Source organism: Saccostrea cucullata, unplaced genomic scaffold, assembly GCF_032062105.1.
Source record: "Saccostrea cucullata isolate Sc308-1 unplaced genomic scaffold, CSIRO_AGI_Scuc_v1 ctg4243, whole genome shotgun sequence".
NCBI lineage: Eukaryota > Metazoa > Mollusca > Bivalvia > Ostreida > Ostreidae > Saccostrea > Saccostrea cuccullata.
In genome coordinates, this window is record NW_026931443.1 from 18,645 (window position 1) to 41,052 (window position 22,408).

The 22,408-nt window shown below is 35.0% G+C and overlaps 2 protein-coding genes and 1 long non-coding RNA gene across 3 annotated transcripts; 2 read left to right on the forward strand and 1 right to left on the reverse strand.

Moving 5' to 3' along the window:
• Window positions 1-1,336: 1,336 nt before the first annotated feature.
• Window positions 1,337-22,050, reverse strand: LOC134232636 (arrestin domain-containing protein 3-like). Its single transcript, XM_062714626.1, has 8 exons — window positions 21,967-22,050; window positions 19,793-19,978; window positions 15,984-16,097; window positions 3,392-3,615; window positions 3,117-3,296; window positions 2,628-2,822; window positions 2,350-2,491; window positions 1,337-1,618 (listed from the first exon to the last, which is right to left on the reverse strand). Exons 2-8 carry the CDS (start codon window positions 19,908-19,910, stop codon window positions 1,494-1,496), a joined length of 1,098 nt encoding a protein of 365 aa, XP_062570610.1. The 5' UTR covers window positions 19,911-19,978; window positions 21,967-22,050; the 3' UTR covers window positions 1,337-1,493.
• Window positions 5,263-6,496, forward strand: LOC134232635 (uncharacterized). Its single transcript, XR_009984816.1, has 3 exons — window positions 5,263-5,303; window positions 5,768-5,862; window positions 5,961-6,496. It is a non-coding gene; the product is annotated as an uncharacterized LOC134232635 (long non-coding RNA).
• Window positions 9,219-10,406, forward strand: LOC134232634 (zinc finger CCHC domain-containing protein 12-like). Its single transcript, XM_062714625.1, has one exon. The coding sequence runs from the start codon at window positions 9,219-9,221 to the stop codon at window positions 10,404-10,406; it is 1,188 nt and encodes a 395-aa protein (XP_062570609.1).
• Window positions 22,051-22,408: the final 358 nt, after the last annotated feature.

The window sequence follows — 22,408 nt, forward strand, 5'->3', positions numbered from 1 at the left end:
AAAATTATTTATTTTCTCATTATGGTAATTTTTGCCCTTTCCGCTGCCCATACTATTGCACTTAAAAAGAATAATATCACAGTGCTGTCACATTTGGATGTTTTACTGACCATATACTTTGAGGGTCGACTAACAAGTAAATTGTATGATAAACAAGATTACTTCGGCGTTTCCATCGTAACCTTCCTTATTCTTGAAGTCTTATTTCGCCATCACCATACTGGTGCTTACGTCTTTCAACTTATTCCTAACTTAAAGGGTAATGGAAATGAATCGCAATTCTTTTATATGTTAGAGATTACGGCGAAACAAAATCAAAGAAAAAAACGCATCAAAATCTATGAACAATTAAGGGAGATATCGGGGAAAACCCCATTTCACACCTAAGCGATTTTCTGAATCGAGCAGTTTCGGGCCTTTGGCCACTGTGACGTTACTACATGGACCAGTCATTTAGAATGCTAAGAAAACACTGGAAGTTATGCTTATGTTTTTTAGCGATTCTTTTACTTTGAAGTGACTTAACAAGTAGAAGTTTTAAAGTGACTGTAGTATTAGTTTCAAGTTATATTTGTAACTAGTTTTGAGCAAAGTATTTTATATTCATTAGTGTTTGTAGATGATAGAAGATACCCTATAATAGATAACCGTCATCATCGCACTTGCTGAATAATGATTCATCGTAAATTAACGTTTTTTATGATTGTTTTCTATATCGTATCGGTAACCCTTTCTTTCCTTGAATATATTTAAAACCATCATAACATTATATACTAATCGGTAATGAAAATTTAACGACCTTCACGGGACATAGACGTTTACAACAAATTCTACTTAAGCCTAGCAATTTCATTTGCATGCACCCTTAAAATTCCTCCAACCTCCCTCTCCCCGAAAACAGCCTAAGAATTTTTGTATTTATTTTTTTTTTAAATATAAATCATTTTTGTAACAAATAGTAACATTACAATGTGTTTCATATATACATGAAAAGTTTGAACAAAAACCCTAAAACAATCATTCTATAAAAATATATGCCGACTGTACACACAGGAAGCAAGACAAATAATACCTATATATATATTCTAAATGATATTCCATATAGTACTTCACGATAAAGATAGTAATTGATTTTTTGGTTGTAAAACATTGTAAAGTACGTATGACACAGTCGAGGGTATATAAACATTTTTACTTTTGGACAGTTTAGTCTGCTATACCATGTCAACACTGCGTATACTTTTCACACTACTAAGAGCATAGTATGATTTTCTGTGATGTTATTGTGATCAGACTATGTTTGAACATTTATTCTAATAATTGTAAACGGATTTATTTACACATATGTATATGGCACACAATCAAGAAAAATTAAAAATATAACAGAAAGACAACCAAAAACTGAATGGATTTGAATTCTAAATATGTACTTATTTTCTTTCTCTTCAAGGCAGAGGAATACCTCAGTGTTCATATACACGACGTGTAACCAACTACCGCTTGTAAAACGAGTATCTGGGAGTAAATTCCAGTTGTCCATATATCTGTCCGTTTTCTCCCCCCTCGTCCCTCCCGATGTTGGTAGGGCCCCAGATCGACTCAGTGAAGCTAGGATCAGCTGCAGGATAAATAATTTGAACTCCATAAACAATGCTTTAAGTTTAGAATTCATATACATGTAATTATATCTTTTTTTGCAAGAGCTTATAAATATCCCCTCGAAACGAAAGTTGTAGTAGATAAAGTAACAATTAAGCTTATGTGTGTGTGAGGGTGTGGGTGGGTGAGTGAGTTAATGCATGCGAACAAAAGTTGCGCAAGTAGTAATTGATATCGGGATGTGTTCTTTTCCGAGGGCATGCTCCGCTTTGCGGTGCCCTTTTTGATGACCAGAGATGTATATACTTGTAAACAAAAGACACAGTATATTAGTTCTTTTCTAACTACCTATAGCCAAGGCACGTAGTATCGGGGTGGGGCTGGGGGCTGCCCCCCCCCCTTCCCCACTGTTTTTGAAACATGTCTTTTGACTGTTAAGTTAGTATGATTATGTTCATTGAAAGGTTCTCCCTCCCACTCATTTTTTGTTGCAGCATAGATGATTTTTTTCATAGAAATGTTTTAAAAATTTTCTTGTCGAAAATGATAAACCACCACCCCTAAGTCCAATTTTTTTTTTCAGGTAAGTTTTCAATTTTTTTCTGCCCCTTCTTTCAAGAAGCGATGCTACGTTCCTGTAACCTGAGGTTTAGTTTACTTTTAGGGTATCACAACAGCAGTGAACAAGCAGTGTTCAAGAGTTGTGAACATATGTAAGGTACCAGTACTTGTAAAATTGATAAAACATACGCATTAATGGTGGAGCGGATGGCTGAGTTGTTGAATTTGCCTGTTGAAATTGCTGTACCACGGATTGCAGTGGAATTGTTCCTATGATAACTTCAGCTGGGATTTGTAAGTTGAACGACGGTCCAGAGGGGTTTATTGAAAGCTACAGAAGAAAATCTGAATTTTATCCTGGACCATTTCATCCTCATTTTATAGTGATATTTTACAGATGAATACTGTATCACATGTCAAGGATTCATTATATCATCACTTTACAGTAATTACTCCAGTTTTCTTACCGTTACCAAATATTTGATCTTGATGAGAGAGCACCCTCCCAGGTAAGAAGGTGCCAGAGGCGGAATCACAAACCTATCTCCACTCCAAACCTCTGACTGACCAGGAGGCAAATCTTGGTGCTTAATACGATTGATTACTTTCGGTAATGTCATTGTGCTTTTCCTTCCTTGCAAGTAGGCAGTGTAGTTTGTGACCTATTAAATAATCAATACCTTTTATTTTAATAGAGAAGATTTTACTGAAACACAACTTTTTGGTGATTGAAATATGTATATTTACACGTGTAACTTTTCCATAAACGTACAGGATAATCTTTATGTAGAGAGACGACAACAAAAGTTAATACATTGGCTTGGTTATCTTATGGTTTGTGTTTCATAGGGAATTCCAAATTCGCCAGCTGTAGATTTAATTGAATTACTGGTCGGCATAGATAAAGTTTTATTTTATAAAAATACAAAAAAGCAATATAATTTAAGGTCGCGTACCATTTGTAGATCAGCATACATACTACAAACCCGGCTGGTATTATTCTGAGCACTTGCTTCGAAATAAATTGACTCCCCAGGAACATATCCAGTTCTATTAAGTTTCAACGTTCCCACGATAGGCCCTGATTTACAACATAGACAGCAAAGGTCTTTCGAGTTCTGAATTTCTATACCGTTCTGAAAAAAGAGAGCATAATTTTCCACATACATGACAATTAATGCATGCATAGAAAGTACTGGTACTTTGATTAGAAACACTTTCAATTACTCACAGCAACTGCTGGTTCTAGATTCAGGTCTAATGTTGTTAAGACAGTGAAAGGCCTAACACTGCGTAGATTGGATTTCCGGGGTCGGTCTATTATTCCTTCTACTTTGTACCGAACGTACCCGTGTTCTCCCTCGAAGGAAGACGGCAACTGGAGAGGTAACACGAACGTGAAAGGGAACACATGTTGTGCCGGGGGCAAACGGTGTAAATCACCTCCCACCAAACCTTAAATAGTTTTGGAACTGTTTAATATCATGATAAAAATGCAAAAAAACTTTTAAAAATATATACTGGTCAAAAAAAGAAACGCAAAGTAAAATTTTAGTGTCACATTGGAATACAGAAGTTACTTAAGAGAATGACATATTTTATAACAAACAAGTTCTGTAAACAATACAAGGTATGTCTACAATCAAAATGAAATAATCAGTGGTAAATATCAAGATCAAAGACAGTTCTATGTCATTAAAGATTTCTAACATGTATCTAGTATGCCCCCCCCCAACCCCGGACAAAAATGACAGCCTGACAACTCTTCCAATGGATGAAGTTGAGTGTCTGAGAACAGCCTACGGATGTTATCACACACTAACTGCAGAACTTGGACCGCCTTTTGCAGAATCTGGGGTTGCAGTTAGTTGTCTTTGTTGGATATACCTAGCACCCAATCTTCCCGATACTCAGTGGGGTTTAAGATGATCAAGACAGAATTGGATGTTGCGGCTTTGCAAGAATTATTTTTTCATTGTGGTTTTGTAAGAATGAACTTTTCAGACAAGCCGAATGTAGCCCTGCGCTGTCATATTTTTATACGGCTCCAGGATGCTGCATCATTGGGAAACATGTGGATGTAGGACTTTGCCAATGTACCGTTGTGCCGTCAAAGTCCTTTCAATATGAACCAAATCAGTCCTGCCTTTATAGAATTCCGTTGATCATATCATAACACTACCATCACTAAATATCAGTCTTCCAGGTGTAATTTTCTGCAAAACATTAATAATTAAGTACATACACTGACATTTCTCAATCTGTCAGGCTTGCTATAAATTATGGTATGTAACTGAACGAAACTATTCGCAACAGCGCTGCTGTGACCATACTCTGTTGGCCTGAGACCTTTGAAGGTTGTTTGTTGGAGGAGTTGCGGAGTCAGAACAACGCCATGAATAGGTCTGCTGACTCTTATTCCAGCATCTCGTAGTCGATCAAAGAGCGGTCTGTTCAGATAATCTGTATCTCAAGGAAACCTGATGCTGTAGACGATCTTGTCAAATTAAATGTAGATGAAGTAAATCATTGAACGATCCTGTGGTGCTGATGCATTGGCGGATCCGAGGGGGGGGGGGGGGGTCCGGGGGTTGGAACCCCTTTATTTTTGCCGAGGGAGAGAGAGAGAAGGAAGACAAAACGTTTTTGGAATTGATATTTGTACTTAGAACTAACATATAAACGTAGTTACGAACAGCTCGATTGGTTGCTCATATTTCACTTGCTATATCGGTAGAGTTCCGCATATTTCCTTCCCTCCATTTACCTTCACTATTCTCCCTTTCAGCGTTTTTATTTTTGAGAGAATGGTAGAACTATTCCACTTATATCAATATATGATAAGTTACATGCGGGGTATAATTTGATATCAGATTCCGGTGATCTTTGGTTATTATTAGTTATCCAGGTTCAATCAAGGGTGTACGGGGATTTACCCCGGGTTTTATTCCAAACACCCTGAGGCCGAAGAGGCCGAAGGGTGTATGGAATACAACCCGGGGTAAATCCCCGTACACCCTTGATTGGACCTGGATAACGAATTTATTTCCTTTGTAACCATAAAAATGCTTTGTAAACATCACTGTCGTGATCCCGTGCCGGATTGGACAAAACAAGATGGCGGCGGAAACAAATCGAAAAAGGTAGGTACCTGAGGTTTCGGTAAATATCCCCGTTAACCGTTAGATATGCGTGTTCCAAAGATACTGTCGAATTCCTAGTAAAATGCTTATTAGCGTGTTTAATTGCTACTTTTCCTATCGTCTCTTAAATTTGAACATTTAACGACTGAAGACTGCAAATTTTTCCGATTGAGTTTGAAGCGGCATGGAGTTGTTTTTTTCTTCGATTTTGACCGTTTTATACATCCAGCAGCAGGAGTGTGTCTTACAAATGATAATTTGGAGTAATTCTGACCTGGTGTTATATGTTTATTTGTTATAACTCATTTTCTTTCAATGATATTTCGATTTTAAAATATTGGCATGTGCTGGATTGGAATCGGTTAATTTTAATGGAAAATGTGCCGGATTAGACTGCATTTTTGGTGCGGGATTGGATGATGCTCACGATGGTCATTTTTTTTAATAACTTTTATATCTTTTAGTTTTTAAGCTTTGGATGCATCGTTAAATGAAATACCAGGAGGAGGAATTCAATATATACCTTATCTTACTGAAGGGAATAAAATATTCATATCAGGTATGGTCTAACCAAACCCACCCACCCACCCCCCAAAAAATAATTCTTTCCTATTTCTTTTTATCTCAGATTTTAATGTACCCATATTTCTTTTACAGAGACCACTGTGTTGATAAAACCGAAAGAGCTCACAAGTTGGGCCAGGAAAAGGAAAAGAGGAACCATTAGTAAGCCAGAGGATCTATCCGCAAAAGTGAAAACTCTTATTTAAGCGTACGAGAATTTCACCGTGCACATGAGGCTAAATTCGCAATCGCATCATCTAGGGTCTTTCCGCCAGGCGTCGGAAAATCAACCTCGAATGTATTAACATCACCGGATGTTAAAAATATACACTTCCTGTTTATTTAAATATATGACTGAAGGGGTTAGAAGTCCCTCCCTTCTCTTGTATATTTTAAGTAATAGCATTGCATTCAAAATATATAAACTCCATACTCCACAGATAAGATGTCTTCTAACATTTATTTCAAAGTTGGTGAAAGGGGGGGTTCATGGTGTCTATAAAGTACATTCGATCGAGGTTGTTTTTAGACTGTTGGTTGAAAAGGCCCGAGAATTTGCCATTGGCGAAATTCGGTCCTAGTTATAATAAACAGAGTACGTATGCTAGTACTATAGAGTACTTTAGAGTACGCTGGAAATTTTCATAAATTTATTCAATTAAACTTGTGTATGTTTTACTACATTAGTTTAACATAATAAACATATCTTTTAGATAAAATGTGTGTGTTCCTTTTTTAATGTTAATTGGTTTCAGGTTACGGTTTATTGCTTGGTCCCGATGATGTTGTAATATATCTTCAAATGCTAATTGTTTCATTGTTAATGTGTAAAATATTACATTTTAAGTAAGGCAATTAATTTAATTTTTGATTAAATAAAATTTAGTTGAAATTAATAAGTTTGAAAGAAAATACAAATGAAGCAATCGAGATCGGGGTGTTTATAACCTTTAATGCATTGAATCATGGATCTAAAATATCGCTAAAAATACAAATATTTGAGATAAATGTTGCAATATTATTTTCATAATACTGCAATATTGATCATTTTGACGAGGACTTTATAATATGGAAAGTCATAATTCTTACAGCTTTTTCAGTTTTCAACTTTTTGTATTAATACTAGTAATTTTTTTATCAATATCAAATTCTAACCAGAGCTTAAGTTATTTTTAAATGCAACTTACTACTGTACAAAACCAAGTACATGTTCGAGTAGAGTTCTAGATTGTTTCTTCTTTTATTCGGCAAATTAAATGAACTTACCGTAAAATTGCTTACAATAAATTTTGGTAATATAGTAACTTGCTAAAGATAAAAGTGTCAATAGGGACAAATGCATTCCTTTTTTCTTCTACGGGGAAGAGGTATTAAAAAAAAAGACGAAGAAAATTACTGACATTTTTGGTAACATTTAATAAAATAACAGTCATCTTCACTTTTGGTGTCTAATGAAAACAAACAAAAAAGTAAAATACGTGAAAGAAAATTAATCTAAAAACTCTTTGATACATTATACATGTACATGAGAGAAATCAGTGCAATTGCTTTGGATTTGAAATTATCATGTAACCAGTGTAAGTAATTAAATGTTTCAGTTTCAATGTTTTAATTATTTCTATTATGTGTGTTTACGTTTGTGTTGTCATGTGTGAATGTCCACGTGTGAGTGTTTATGTTTGTTAGGTGTGACGTATTTGACCATTTCCGGTTTGACTAGTTTCTTTCTATTAATAACTTCTCACTAACTTTCCCGCGGATAACAATATTCACGCACACTCGGCGCTACACCCTTGAAGGGAATAGTCACCTTTAATATTAGTAGCTGATTTATATAGTGTGCCTGGTAAATATATTTATTACTTATCTATATCTTATTATATTTGTAATTTAAAAGTAAAGTCAGTAAGGATTTGTAAATGTTTATTAATTATAATGACTTTATTTCAGGTTTTTCTTATATTATTACCATCAATAAATACTGGTCAAACTACCATATTGACTTGATTGTGTCTTGATGTAATAAATGAACCCAAGTATTACCGACATGGTCTACAAATGGCGCCCACGATAATTGGAAAACCAGGTATACAAGACTGAGGATCCATAGAAAAATCCCCGGGGAGCGGATTGGCGAGAAGGCGGACTTAGAGAAGTCGCTGACCTTTTCATTTCCATTCCAGTGAATTATAGGCCTATGCTACACTCGACGGTATAACCTGTGTGTCTATGTGTGTATTGAATTCATATGGACCTATTCTAAATCAGCTGTGAGTGTTGTGTTGTGTTTGGAGCTGGTCGAACGTTATTGTAAAGGTGTGTTCGTAACAGTGTGAATTCACAGGCGGATCCCGAGAGGCGAATCCGATAACTTCCGGAACCGTGACGTCACAGTTATGCGCGCAGCGAACCAATGACCGACCAAAATGGAGTCTTCTGGACAACGTGATTCGTGAATTAGTCTGCGGAGCAAAGGTACTGTAAACAATTGTGCATACAAATGGTCATTTTCTCATGTTATTCTATGTGCATTTATGTCATATTTGTTTGTGCAAGTGATTGTCTTAGTCTTATGTATTGTCTGTACTGAATACTGAGGACTAAGTGTAAAAAGGGAATTCCCAAGGTCTATTTTTGTTTCTATTTATAGTAAACAAATCTGTTTGTAAACTTTTGGCTGTAGTAGTGTATTTTTTTTCTTTTTCAGGTTGATAATTGTTTGTTTTTGCAAATTATTTTTGTATTTATTTATATTTTTTTCATTGTAAGTTCAATATCTATACTTTATTTATTTATTTATTTCTAGGTTAAGCTGAAATTTTATTTAGGTGTTTGTAAATTAATTTAGGTAGCAGAAAGCCGAGTTCACTTTCTAACCAGCATGCAGGCATTGCACTAATCAATCTAATTTCTTTCAGTCCAGTTGATCAGTAGACAGACCTACGGAGCAGAGAGTTATTGTGTGTGTGTCTGTATGTATTGTGAGTGTGTTAGTGGTTTTGAATTTTAGGAATTTCATCAGATGTCTGAGATGATTATGTACAGAATTATTTAAACTGGGTATTATAAGTTGAATTAATCCATCTTTAAAGTATTCAACAGTAAACAACTAAACATATTACCAGGTGACTTACTAAGCAGTTGAATAAGAGTTATTACATCAGTTAACAGTTGCTGTGTTGTATGTTGAAGGTGTAATGATCTATTGTTGTTTTGAGGTGCTCAGTTAAACAGTTGTATACTCAGTTGTTGAGTTGTAGTTGTGAATATTTATTTTATATCAGTTCAGTGTACAGTAGTGTTCAGTTGGTGTAAATATTTGCTGTGAAGTGACAGAAGTTGTTAGTAGAAATGTCTGATCAAGATAAACAAAAGGGTAGTGAGGATGTGTCCTCAGCAGAGGAAAAGAAACTTGATTTTGCTGGTGTTGCAACCAGTACCCCCAAAACCACAAAAGATGGTAAAGATGGTAAAACCACAAAAGATGGTAACCCTTCAAAAACCACAAAAGATGGTAAAACCACAAAAGATGGTGACCCTGTTAAAACATCAAAAGTCAGTGACCCTATAAAATCAGAGGTATCTGTACCTTCAGAACAGAGTGCAAAACCAAAGGTATCTGTACCTGATTACAATGCACCAGCTTTGCACCAGGGACAGAAACACAATCCCTTTGCAAAGTTGGCATGTAATTTTGGTGACACTAGTACTAGCAGTAGCAAACTTCAAAATACCTTTTATGACAAAGATGGTAATAGCATTAATCAGGTGTATGAATTTAATACAAACATCCCAAGAATCCCACAATTTTCAGGGGATGACCCTCCTCAAAAGGGGGATGTTTCGTACAAAGAATGGAGATTCGAGGTACAGTGCCTGATGCGTGACCCTGATGTTAAATCAAATATTCTGATACAAAGTATTAGACGGTCATTAAGGGGTACAGCAAAAACAATGTTGATTCCGTTAGGTGAGAAAGCAGGTGTTAAGCAAATTTTAGAGAAACTTGACATTTTGTTTGGTGAAATTTCCAACAATGGCATGATTATGCAAGAATTTTTCAATGCTTATCAACTACCGGGTGAGTGCGTAACATCGTTTGGTTGTAGACTGGAGACTATGTTACAAAATGCTATCGATAGTGGTTATCTTGATCGTGCATCTAAGAATGACTTGTTAAGGCATAAGTTTTGGACTTCATTAAGTTCAGAGAAGCTTAAGGCTCAAACGAGACATAAATATGATGACATCAAGAATTATGACAGGTTGTTGTTAGAGATTAGAAGGGTAGAAAAAGAAATTTTGATAAGTTCTAGCATTTCAGAGAAAAAGCCAGTTGATGGGTTGTCTAGGAAGCCGGAGCTCTTCTCTGAGGCTATTAAGGCCATATGTCAGTCTGTATTATGTGGTGTTCCATATTGCCAGACTATTGTAGATGACTCGTTATCAGATTCAGCTAGTTTTGAGGATGAAGAATCCCATTATCTCAGTGACATTAACTGGAGAAGAGAGCATTTGTTGGGTGAAGATTCCAATTGAATTAGAGGACACAAAACCGTTTAAACAACCGTATCGCAGAATTCCTCCGGGTAAGTGTTAATCCGGAAGGTATGAACAAGGATCTAGCAAGAGTTATAGAGTTGAAGAAACAAGGATTTTATCCCAATAGAGTGAAGATGAAGAAAGAAGATTATTCAGGCCAGAGATTTTTCCGGGAATGGAAGAAACTTTATTTGAAAGATGGAATTCTCTACAGGAAGGCAATTATAGATGACAGAGAGGTAAGTCAGCTGGTGATCCCTGAGGTATATCGGGAGGTAGCTTTCCAAGGTATTCACAGAGATACAGGTCATCCTGGGAAGGAAAAGACATTGTGGTTAGCTAGGCAAAGGTATTTTTGGCCAGGGTTGGAAAGGGAGATAATTCAGAAAATAGATAATTGCCCTAGATGCATAAGGCGCAAGACGCAAGCAAAGCCTTTTGCTGAGTTGGTTCCGATTGAAACTACACATCCAATGGAGTTGGTTTGCATTGATTTTTTGAGTCTTGAGAGAAGTAAAGGAGGGATGTGGTGTTCCATCTAGTTTTGAGGATGAAGAATCCCATTATTCAGTGAATATATATTGGTCATAACAGACCATTATACGCGCTTTGCACAGGCCATACCGTGCCGGAACCAGAAGGCTACCGTGACCGCAAAAGCCTTATATGAGAATTACTTTTTACATTATGGATTTCCGGAAAAGCTACATAGTGATCAGGGCAGGAATTTTGAGTCTAAAGTTATAAAGGAGCTCTGTAAGCTGCTAGGAATTCAGAAAACCCGCACGACACCATACCATCCTATGGGCAATGGATCAGCAGAAAGGTTTAACCAGACACTTTTGAAGATGCTCGGAACCCTGGATCCCAAACAGAAGACTGACTGGAAACAACATGTTGCTCCCTTGGTTCAGGCATATAACGCTACAAAGAGTGACGCAACAGGTTTTTCCCCACATTACTTGATGTTTGGATGGAGTCCAAGACTTCCAATTGATTCTTTTCTTGGACTAGACCCAGGAAATGAAGGCGATGTTAATCCAAGGGGATATGTGGAAAAGCTGCAGCAGAGAATGAAATCAGCTTATGCAATAGCATCTCAAGAGGCAAGAAAGTCAGGTTTAAAGAACAAACAGAGGTATGATATGAAAGTAAGAGAGACAAAGTTAGAGCCTGGGGATAAAGTTTTGGTAAGGAATGTTGGACTAAAGGGTAAGAACAAGTTGGCTGACAAGTGGGAGGAAACTATTTATACTGTTAAAGAAATGCCAAATCCCGATGTTCCTGTGTTTAGAGTGAAAGCTGAGGGTAAAACAGGCAGAACCAGGACTCTGCATAGGAATATGCTTCTTCCTTATTCTGGTTTACAAGAGGGGGAGGAAATACAGTATAAACAACAGAACAGTAGACGGAAACAGACAAAGAAAGAAAGCGTGGATAGACAGGTGCCAGCAGCGACAATTGATTCATCAGATTCATCAGAAACAGAGAGTGATATAGAAGATTGGACTGTGAGAAGAGTCGTGAGGACCAGATCTATGGGAGAAAAACCTGTACAGCCCTCATCTATTCAAGATGTTTCATCAGTAGTTGATGAAGGTCATAGTTATTCAGGTATTAATCTAAGTGACAATGATTTCAATAATGGTAATTATTCTTTATCATTTCAGTCCTCAGGGGTTAACGATTCAAGCCATAGTGGAAATGAGCCAAGTCCAACTTCCGAGAGTGTACCTGATGTGTCACAGGAAGCTATGCCCGTACGACGGTCAACGAGAATTAAGAAGCAGCCAGACAGATATGGCGAATGGACAAGTTAAAAAAAAAAAAAATAATAATAGACAGTCGGAGTTAAGTGATTAGTGAATTCAGTGAATTCAAGGACTTCTTAAGTGAAGATAGTGTTTTATTTTTGTTTTTTATGACTTATGTGAATATTTTTCTAAATAAATGAATCTATGAATGAATTTAACTGATACATGTTGTTTATTTAAAGATAAACAATTGATACTGTAATTTTACAGTGTAACATTATTGAGCCCCCATCATCATTTGATACTTGATGAAATTTAATGTTTAATCTGAGATTGAATGGAACATATTCATTTGATATCGGTTGGTTCAGTAGATATGATTCTTGGACAGTAATGTCAAGGTCTTATGTGTCAAAGGTTTTTGGCAGGTTTGGTGTTCAGTGTCAGTGAGTTGTGTTTTGGTGATGCATTTATGGATTCACATGGTGTTTGATTATTTAATTTGGTTTGATTTTATTTTTATGCTTATTTGCTGGATTATTGAATTTGTTGCACATAGATATTGAGTTGATTCAGCACTTTGAATTAAAACATTTGCCTGATATTTAATTTCAGAGAATGTCAGGAGCCATTTAATAAAAGGGGGGAATATGTAACCAGTGTAAGTAATTAAATGTTTCAGTTTCAATGTTTTAATTATTTCTATTATGTGTGTTTACGTTTGTGTTGTCATGTGTGAATGTCCACGTGTGAGTGTTTATGTTTGTTAGGTGTGACGTATTTGACCATTTCCGGTTTGACTAGTTTCTTTCTATTAATAACTTCTCACTAACTTTCCCGCGGATAACAATATTCACGCACACTCGGCGCTACACCCTTGAAGGGAATAGTCACCTTTAATATTAGTAGCTGATTTATATAGTGTGCCTGGTAAATATATTTATTACTTATCTATATCTTATTATATTTGTAATTTAAAAGTAAAGTCAGTAAGGATTTGTAAATGTTTATTAATTATAATGACTTTATTTCAGGTTTTTCTTATATTATTACCATCAATAAATACTGGTCAAACTACCATATTGACTTGATTGTGTCTTGATGTAATAAATGAACCCAAGTATTACCGACATGGTCTACAATCACAGTATTCATAGATATACCTTATCTAAGACCCTAAAATATTTGGTTGTCAGTGTCTGTTCCTCAGACTTTTTGAATTTCTCTATGTCTGTTTTTGATGTGCCGTCGTAGGTTAAGTTGTAGTTCAACCTGTAGCAGCTGCCGTGGATATTGCATCAATACCTGGAGAACTCTGTGCTGTTGACGCGTTGTAAAGTGTCACCTCTACAAAACTCCTGAGTGCAGATCCTTAGATAAGCTATATTAAATTCCTCCTCCTGGTGTTCATTTAACGATGCATCCATAGTTTAAAACTAAAAGAGAAAAAAGGTTATTAAACTAGAGGTATTGTGAGCGATGAGCTCACTAAATGATACCCCCCGCCTCCCATATGGTTATAACTGGTGAAAAAGTCCATGTTTTCCTCTGGCTGGGAAACCCAAAATATGTGTCGGATCAAAAAGTAAAATAGGAGGTGCACAATGGCAATATGTAATAAAGATTCTGTGAAAGTTGCATCAAATTTCATTCAGTGGTATGAGAGGAGTTGCGGATAAGAGATGGTTACCCCAAAGCGTAACAGACGGACGGACAGACAGACGGACGGACGGAATTAACGATTACTATATACCATCCCGCTTTTCAAGCGGGGGGTATAATAAATGACCGTCGTGAGCATTATCCAATCCCGCACCAAAAATGCAGTCTAATCCGGCATATTTTCCATTAAAATTAACCGATTCCAATCCAGCACATGCCAATATTTATAAATCGAAATATCATTGAAAGAAAATGAGTTATAACAAATAAACATATAACACCAGGTCAGAATTACTCCAAATTATTATTTGTAAGACACACTCCTGCTGCTGGATGTATAAAACGGTCAAAATCGAAGAAAAAAACAACTCCATGCCGCTTCAAACTCAATCGGAAAAATTTGCAGTCTTCAGTCGTTAAATGTTCAAATTTAAGAGACGATAGGAAAAGTAGCAATTAAACACACTAATCAGCATTTTACTAGGAATTCGACAGTATCTTTGGAACAAGCATATCTGACGGTTAACGGGGATATTTACCGAAATCTCAGGTACGTACCTTTTTCGATTTGTTTCCGCCGCCATCTTGTTTTGTCCAATCCGGCACGGGATCACGACAGTGAACATCAGAGAGTGTCTCTCTCTATCGATTAAATAACTACGTACTAAAATGCATCGTGACGTCATGTTATTTGGTTTTTTTTATCATAGAAAATGCATGTATTGTGACGTCACATTTTATTTACACCCGGCTCAAGTCGGGTGCACGGATATTTACACCCGACTAACCAATCAAAGCTCGTGTTACAAGCTAGATAGGAAATAAATATGTTTATTTCGGATCATCTAACAAACTTAAATAAGTCTTAAAAGAGAATATGCATAAGGCCACAGTTAATTACGTGTAATTCTTTGTTTTATATAGGTTTTCAAAAACGCACCCAAAAACTTTTTCAAATTCTAAAAAAATCCCTTTGTATTCTATGGAAATCCTGCAAATCCATTCAATTTTAAGGCTACAGAAGTTTTGGGGTAGTCTCTGTTTTTTTATTCGGACTGGGGTTGGGGGGTTGGGGATTTACCTTCTCAAAGAATTAAGACACGTAATACAAAGCACGGCCTAAGATCTCTCCGTGTAAGGGTGTGTGTGTGTGTGTGTGAATCTATGTTCGAGTGTATGTGTGTAGGGGGGCACCACCCTGGACCCCCCCTTTTCAAAAATTGCCTGATCCGCCCCTTTGATGTCACATGGTCTGATTTATGTAGAATTTTGAAGCCTGAATTTTCTGAAGCAGAAACCAACTACAGTTCAGTTTTACAGGGATCGAATATTAAGATTATTCCAAAACAGGTTTTATTGTCCTTGCGTTCTGTACAATATCTGTTAGCTATAACCACAGGCCTTTGGATCGCTTTAAAAAATTTGTGTGTGAAAAAAATATTCAACGCCTCAATTTTTTTTCTGAGCGATCTAAAGGCCTGTAGCTATAACGTAAAGTAATTTGCATTCAAATGATTCATTTTCGGCTAAGTTAAATTGTATGACAATACTATTGTATATAATTTAGCTTAGAATAATTTCTACTATGCGTTTCTTTTTTTATTGTTCTCATTTTTTTTCTTTCAATCATTATTTTTTTTCAATTATTATTTTTTTAACAGTTTAACAGTATATATGATTAGTTTCTATATTTTATTTTTTCAGCATCAGGCCATTCCAAGTTTTTTCTCTGTTTAGCGTCCACTCATCTTTCAAAAACCTACCTATTCGCAAAAAACACACAAGTCAAAACATATTAAAACACAAGCTTTAAAGTCATAAAAATGACGTCCTTCAAATGATTTGATCTAACTAAACTGCTTTAATAGAAGAAATATCTATTCTTAAGCAAAAACAACGGATTTAAATGCTTACAATGCACCCAGTATAACTTACTGTACAGAATTATTTGGAGAAATTTACCAAATTCAAAAATGTCGACTAAATTTATCAATTTCAGGATTCCTGTTGTTGTGTGTTTTTTCTCATATAGGGTGTCAAAAACCAAGGCGCACGCGGACGCTAAACATAGAAAAAACTTGGAATGGCCTCATTTATCCATTAAGATGCTAATAATAAAAAAAAGTAAACTTAATGCATTATTGAAGTCCGTTTTTACCTTTCCCAAATACACATATTGTTACATCAAAATATTTTTGGTGGCCCTTGTAGGTGTAGTTTTCATCATCGGCCCAAGATACGTGAGCTGTTCCGTCGAACGTTAATCTAATTTCTACAAAATGTATGAAAAAAAATATGTTTTAGTATAATGGAAAAGTTGAGTATCGTGATATTTTGAGTTTATCTTTTCTCCTTTTATATATTCTAAGTAAATATAAATATGTCTCCACTTGGACGTAAATATGACAATAAATCTTCACATTTTATTTTACTTTAAAACTGCTGGAAAATTATTCCAAAAATATTGAGAAAAGCAAGCATCATAGGGGAAATTTTCTACCTATGAAAGATCATTAATTTCTTCAAAGAGAGGTTATAATCTGATAATATTGAAAATTTCGTTGAATTACTGAATTATCACTCTGCATGTTTAGACATCCATGTAAGTATATTTCCGTTGTTTTCGAATCAATGCATGAATGAGATCAAAAATGTATATATGAAAAAAAAAAAACCTTATTTAAAACGTGTGCGTTACAGATCTTTTACTATTCTTTTATATTAAGTAAGAAATTTTCCTGTTTACAAATAAAATTCAACCGTTTAATTGCGGAAACAAGAAACGGAGATATAATTGAATAGATTTTTTGATAAAGTCTTTAGCTTGTTTAGGTTATATAACCATGTATACAGAGTCAAATCCGGATAAAATCATAATTTTGAGAAAAATTTACTATGTTGCATCAATCCATGGAAATGCAATTAAGAAGGAAAATTTTCTACATAGCAGTCATTCCTTAGAGAGGGGATGTTGCAACTTTTCTTCCGTAGGGTAAGTTTTGTTTTATAGTAAATCTTCCGCGGGGAACCTAATATGCTATAAAATACCAGTATAGTATTATGGCGTGGGGGGGGGGGGGGGGTGAAGTATAAGGGGGGAATCTTTGATGAAAATATCGGTAAGTTATACCGAATGATGACAAGGGAGGACCTTTGTTGTAAAATACCTGTAAGTTATACAGTATGATGACAAGGGGAGGGGGGGGCTTTGCTTTAAATTTCCGGTTTGTTATAAAGTATGATGACAAGGGATACCAGTGTTAAAATAACCGGTAAGTTATACAGTAGGATGACAAGGGGGCCTGTGCTTTAAAATACCAGATTGTTATAAAGTATGATGACAAGGTGGAACTTTTCCTTTAAAATACAGGTGTGTTATAGAGAGGATAATACATTCCCTTTTCCATATCACATCCTGTATCAGCCCGAGACAGTATCAACCATAGGGCTGATATTGATCAAGGGTTGATAAATGATGTGATGTGGAATATAGTATGTTTTATTACCGTCTTCCTTGGAAGACGGTATTATATAGTTGAAGTTTTTTACAGTCTTCGGACTATGCACTTCCTCTCTTCTGTGATTGGTAGAAATTACATGATGAGAAAATTTTCAATTATTTCATTGGTTGAAATGCTGTTCAAGGCAAGGGAGATAACTTTCTGATGGTCTAATTTTCGTACGACTTAACAATTTTTCAATATTTCCAATCTTAAAAAAATGACAAAACGAACAACAAAATCAGCAGTAATTAATTCTTAATAACATTATTTTTAATAAAATAACTGAACAGGTCTCTTTATTTTCATCAAGTTTCAAATAAGATTTGATTTTTATATATTGCTTGATGGCTTTACAATTTGCATTTATTCTTTTCCCCTTATTTGTTTGAAGAGAAGGTAACATTTAACGGAATCAGCCGGGGTTTGCCGAAGATCTCAGTCAGTTTACGGAGATGACCGAGCGACAACCGCGGTAGGGCTAATACCAGTAAAAATCTAAAGTAGAAATACGAAATCAAGAAATTCAAAAGAATTATACGACTTGAAAGATGTAGATTAGTTTATTGTTTAAGGTTGTCGCTAAAGACGGCAAGCTTTTTTAAAAAGCTCTACTTGTTATATTATCCTTAGTAGTAAATACACTGACTCTACACTGTGCAATACGAGTGACGTCACAATACCTCATATCAAGGACCGGTCTGAAAAATATCACGTATCGGACCGGCGTTAAAAAATATCTATCAAACCGGAAGTAACGTTTGTATATAAAGTTTAAAAGTTAATTATTTTATTTTATTTAAATATACGTGTAAAATAATTCTTTCTAACATTTGTGGACTTAATTTGTTTTCAAAGACCAAATATTGGTTCTATTAGATTTTAAAGAAAAGTGTCATAAACATGCACGAAACATTCTTCAATGACTTTATGTGAACTCGCATAATTATGAAGTATTTAAAATATATGATAAATAGAATACTACATAATAAAAAATCCATATCATATGTCATATTAGCCCTCGGGCCCCATATCAGCCCTCGGGCTGCTATGGGGCCACTCGGGCTGATATTAGTCTTTATAAACTGGATGTTTCTAAAAACGGATACTGCAGCTGGTTTTTATTACTGTGACATCATAATGCAAATGACATAACAATGCCTTGTATGAGAAGGTACTGAGTGTTAGAAAAAAGGGTTTTAAGACATTTCCTATTAACTGATAAAAAATAATAAAACAATTGTAGTCTTTTGATTCGGTACAATCCCTCGATATATAGACCTTAGAGAAAGTATATCTTTATATATATTGTTAGAACAATCTTCTTTTTTTCTTACATCAAATGAATGAAAATTAAATTATAAGCAATGAATTTAATAGCTACCCATTTTATACGGTATAAACTGGGTTGGAACAGTTTACGCTTTTTTTTATAAACCGCTTCGCGGTTTATAAAGCCTAAACTGCCCCAACCCAGTTTATACCGTATAAAATGTGTAGCTATTAAATTCATTCCTTAAATATTATCTAAGAAGATTATTTTCGTAATTTTCATTGGCTGAAAGGACGTCACGTGATATTCCCCCTTTTGCGATATTGACACGAAAGCGCTTCGGCGGAAAATGATATCGCACGACACAAGTTCAATCCGATGCACTGAAGTTACGTAGAACGTGACGTCATAATATAAGAAGCGTGTTTTTATCCACTGTGACGTAATAGCAGCCAAGTCTGTATAGTTAGGACTGTGTCAGTGCATTAACTTTGAGTGATTATATAATATAACTATTATGGACCTCAGTGAACGGTCAGTATGTGGTTATAAGGACTCATGGCAATTGATACTGACCACAGACACAGAAAATGATAGCGACCTCGCAGGCTCGGTCGCTATCACTTTCTGTGTCTTCGGTCAATATCAATTGCCATGAGTCCTTATAACCACATATCGACCTACAGTGAAGTATGTAATTGGATGTGATGACAAGGGGGAGTCTATATTATAAGATACCGGTAAGTTATACGGTATGATGACAAAGGGTCACACAGAGGCTTTAAAATACCAGTTTGTTATAAAGTATTATGACAAGGAGGAACTTTTGTTATAATTACTCGTATATCATAAAGCTCTTATCTATTGAGAAGTTGATGACTCGTTTTAATACTCCCCCGAGTATTAAACCGAGCCATCAACTTCTCAACAGAGAATATTATAAAGCATGATAACAAGGGGGACCTTACCAATAGAATACTGATATGTTATATATAGTACGATGACAGAGAGACCGGCCGATTGGATGTATTGATGCCACTGAACACTGGATGGGACCACAAAAGGGGTTCAAATATTTTCAAATTAAGAAAAATAAGTTAGGAATAAAGTATACTGTTTTCCTTCATTTAAAAAAAATCTCCCCAGATCTACTTATGTTTAATATGATGTAAAACAATCTCATAAAAAAAATACCACGTATTTCCATATCTGTTTCCAGATCAATGATTGCTCTTCCAGTGACAGATTGTCCAGGTGTATATACGCCGAGTTTCTCGTCCAAGTCTATTTGGAAGGACCTCGACTTTTCCATCTTGTAGTTTAAAAAGCTGTACCTTTTAGCAGAATTTTCTTGTAAATAATTGCTGAACAACTGAAATTCTAAAGTAGCGAGAATCAACTAAATAATGTTTAATTTCATACACTCTTATCCACTTTCGTTTTTTCCAAACTAAAATATACATGTATAATTCTTGTTCATTTAAAAGTCATTGAAAGATTTTCATCAAAATCAAAATTTTTCTACTTGGACAAAATTATTTAGTGGCATTTAATACTATTTATGATGAAACCTACAGCGGTGGCTCATAATATTATAAACAAAATGGCGTCCCCATTGCGGTTAAAAAGAAATGGACACTTTTATTTACCTGTAATTCCTCTCAGTATGCATGTTTAAACAAAAAGGGCACATGACTGGGTAAAATGACGTATTACTTTATAATAAGATATAACGTATCATGTTTGTGATGCAATTATATACTTTATTTTGTATGTAAACAGAGAATGGGAAAGGCGAAAGATTTATCACCAAGCTTAAAACAAAGGATCGTAAATAGTTTTCAGAGTGAAATAAAACAATCAGAAATTGCAAAGTGCTTAGGACTAAACCGATGTACAGTTTGTGCATTGATAAAGCGATATCAGGAACGGGGTTCGGTGGAGAATAAGCCTAGAACGGTGAGAAAGAAAAAAAACTTAGTGACGAACGATCAATTTTGAGGTTAGTAAAAACATATCGTGTCGAACCTCTGAAAGAAATCACTGCCAGATGAAGATTTGCTAAATTACAAACTTTCCGGGGGAAGTTTCATCATATAGAAAAACTTTCCCGAGAATATCTGCAAGAGAGGATTTTGCTATAGAACACTGGGATGCGACTTTTTCGTTAATAGAGATTTGTTTTCAAAAGTGGCAAACCGAAATTCAAGAGGGACAAAATACAAGATATGTATGTACCTCTAACTGCTTTGTTTATTCAATTCATGCAGACTTTTGGAGTAAATTCAGGATGTATAAAGAAATCCCTTCTTTCACAGATGACCACATACTTTAGTCTGGGGTAGTTAGGGATAAATTTCATGAAGTAGCATAGCTCGATAGGTTATATGATTAAATGCACCGTGTTAAAGAGAGAATCAGCTGACAAATTAAATATTAATACAAGTATATTAAAACAATCAATAAATTTGGAATCGTTATGGGCCTTTTTTTTTATAATCGGAAGTGGGAAAACACGACTGATGATAAAAAAAAATGCAGAGAAAAGCTGGTACTGACAATAATAAACGGTATCTTGCACAAAAACTGGGTAACCAGGAAAAATTGCCATGGAGACTACAAAGTATTATCTTGTTAGTTATATTGAATAATTCCGAAGTTGTGTTACAAGTTGATGCATACATGTACCCATGGTCCAAATTAAGGTTTTAAGCAAAGTTTTAAATAAGTAGGATTTAATTCAATAAGCAATATCTTTTTTGATTTATATCAAAGTTTTTAAATGATTACTTTTCCTTATAAGTAACTTTATAGTTTTATTTTTTTTCATGTTTGTAAGTGAGATCCACTCTCATTGATTAACATTAATTCATGAAATACAATACCAAGTCAACTGTATGACCGTAGCTCTAGGTAATGTTTATATTTGACATGTAAATAAACATATACATAAATAAGAAAAAAAATACATAAATACGTAAAAATGCGATTCTTTTCATTTCCAAAAGTGCAAAAATTAATATGGCTCCAATGGGAACTTTGGTATTGGAAGACATTTATTAAAATTAAAAAAATTGATATAAATCAACACTTTGTATATAATATCCCCAATATGTTTTGTCTAACATGTCATTGATCTCCAAAAAGGCTGTTTTATGGTTTGAGCTACATGTACAGTAAAATTTTAAATGATGGAGTACCCTAGTATATATACACATGTATAATTCAATTTCTTTCACCAGATTAAGCCATTCATAAAATGCCATCACTAATCAGTTTTATGTTTTATAATAAAGTTATATTGATGGCAATAATTATCGTACATACAGCCAGGTGGGAACAAGACAAATGCAAAATATATAATTTACCTTTCTCACTCCAGTTTTCCGGAATCTATCGCCTACAGGGGGAGAAAGTCGTCACGTAAACTCACAGAATAAATGCAATAGTGCAATAATGCCAAGGAATATATGTACCTTAGTTAGAAGAACTCCTAAATTTGGAATATGACAAAAAGTCACCTGATTATTCCAATCACGAGTTATCTAATTTGTAAATAGACAGATTTAAATTCCTCTAGATCGGTACTGATTCGATTGTCTTTGGGGTTTTAAAGCCTTAAGGAAATCAGTAAACCATTTTTGGAGGTTTTTAAAATCATCTTTAAGATATATCTAAATATAGCTTAAATGGAATTGGAACAATAATTAGCATTTCCCAATTCAATGATTTTACAATGTTTTTGAGGGGAAAAAATCATAACCAAATGTACCTTTCTGGAATATTATCAATACTCAGTATTTATGTTTT

Coding starts and splice junctions, on each gene's coding strand:
- LOC134232634 (XM_062714625.1), top strand. CDS start 9,219: ATGTCTGATCAAGATAAACAAAAGGGTAGTGAGGATGTGTCCTCAGCA.
- LOC134232636 (XM_062714626.1), bottom strand. CDS start 19,910: ATGGAAAAGTCGAGGTCCTTCCAAATAGACTTGGACGAGAAACTCGGC. Junction 3,297..3,391: donor ATCTAGAACCAGCAGTTGCT/GTGAGTAATTGA, acceptor CTCTTTTTTCAG/AACGGTATAGAAATTCAGAA. Junction 2,492..2,627: donor AGATCAAATATTTGGTAACG/GTAAGAAAACTG, acceptor TTTCTTCTGTAG/CTTTCAATAAACCCCTCTGG.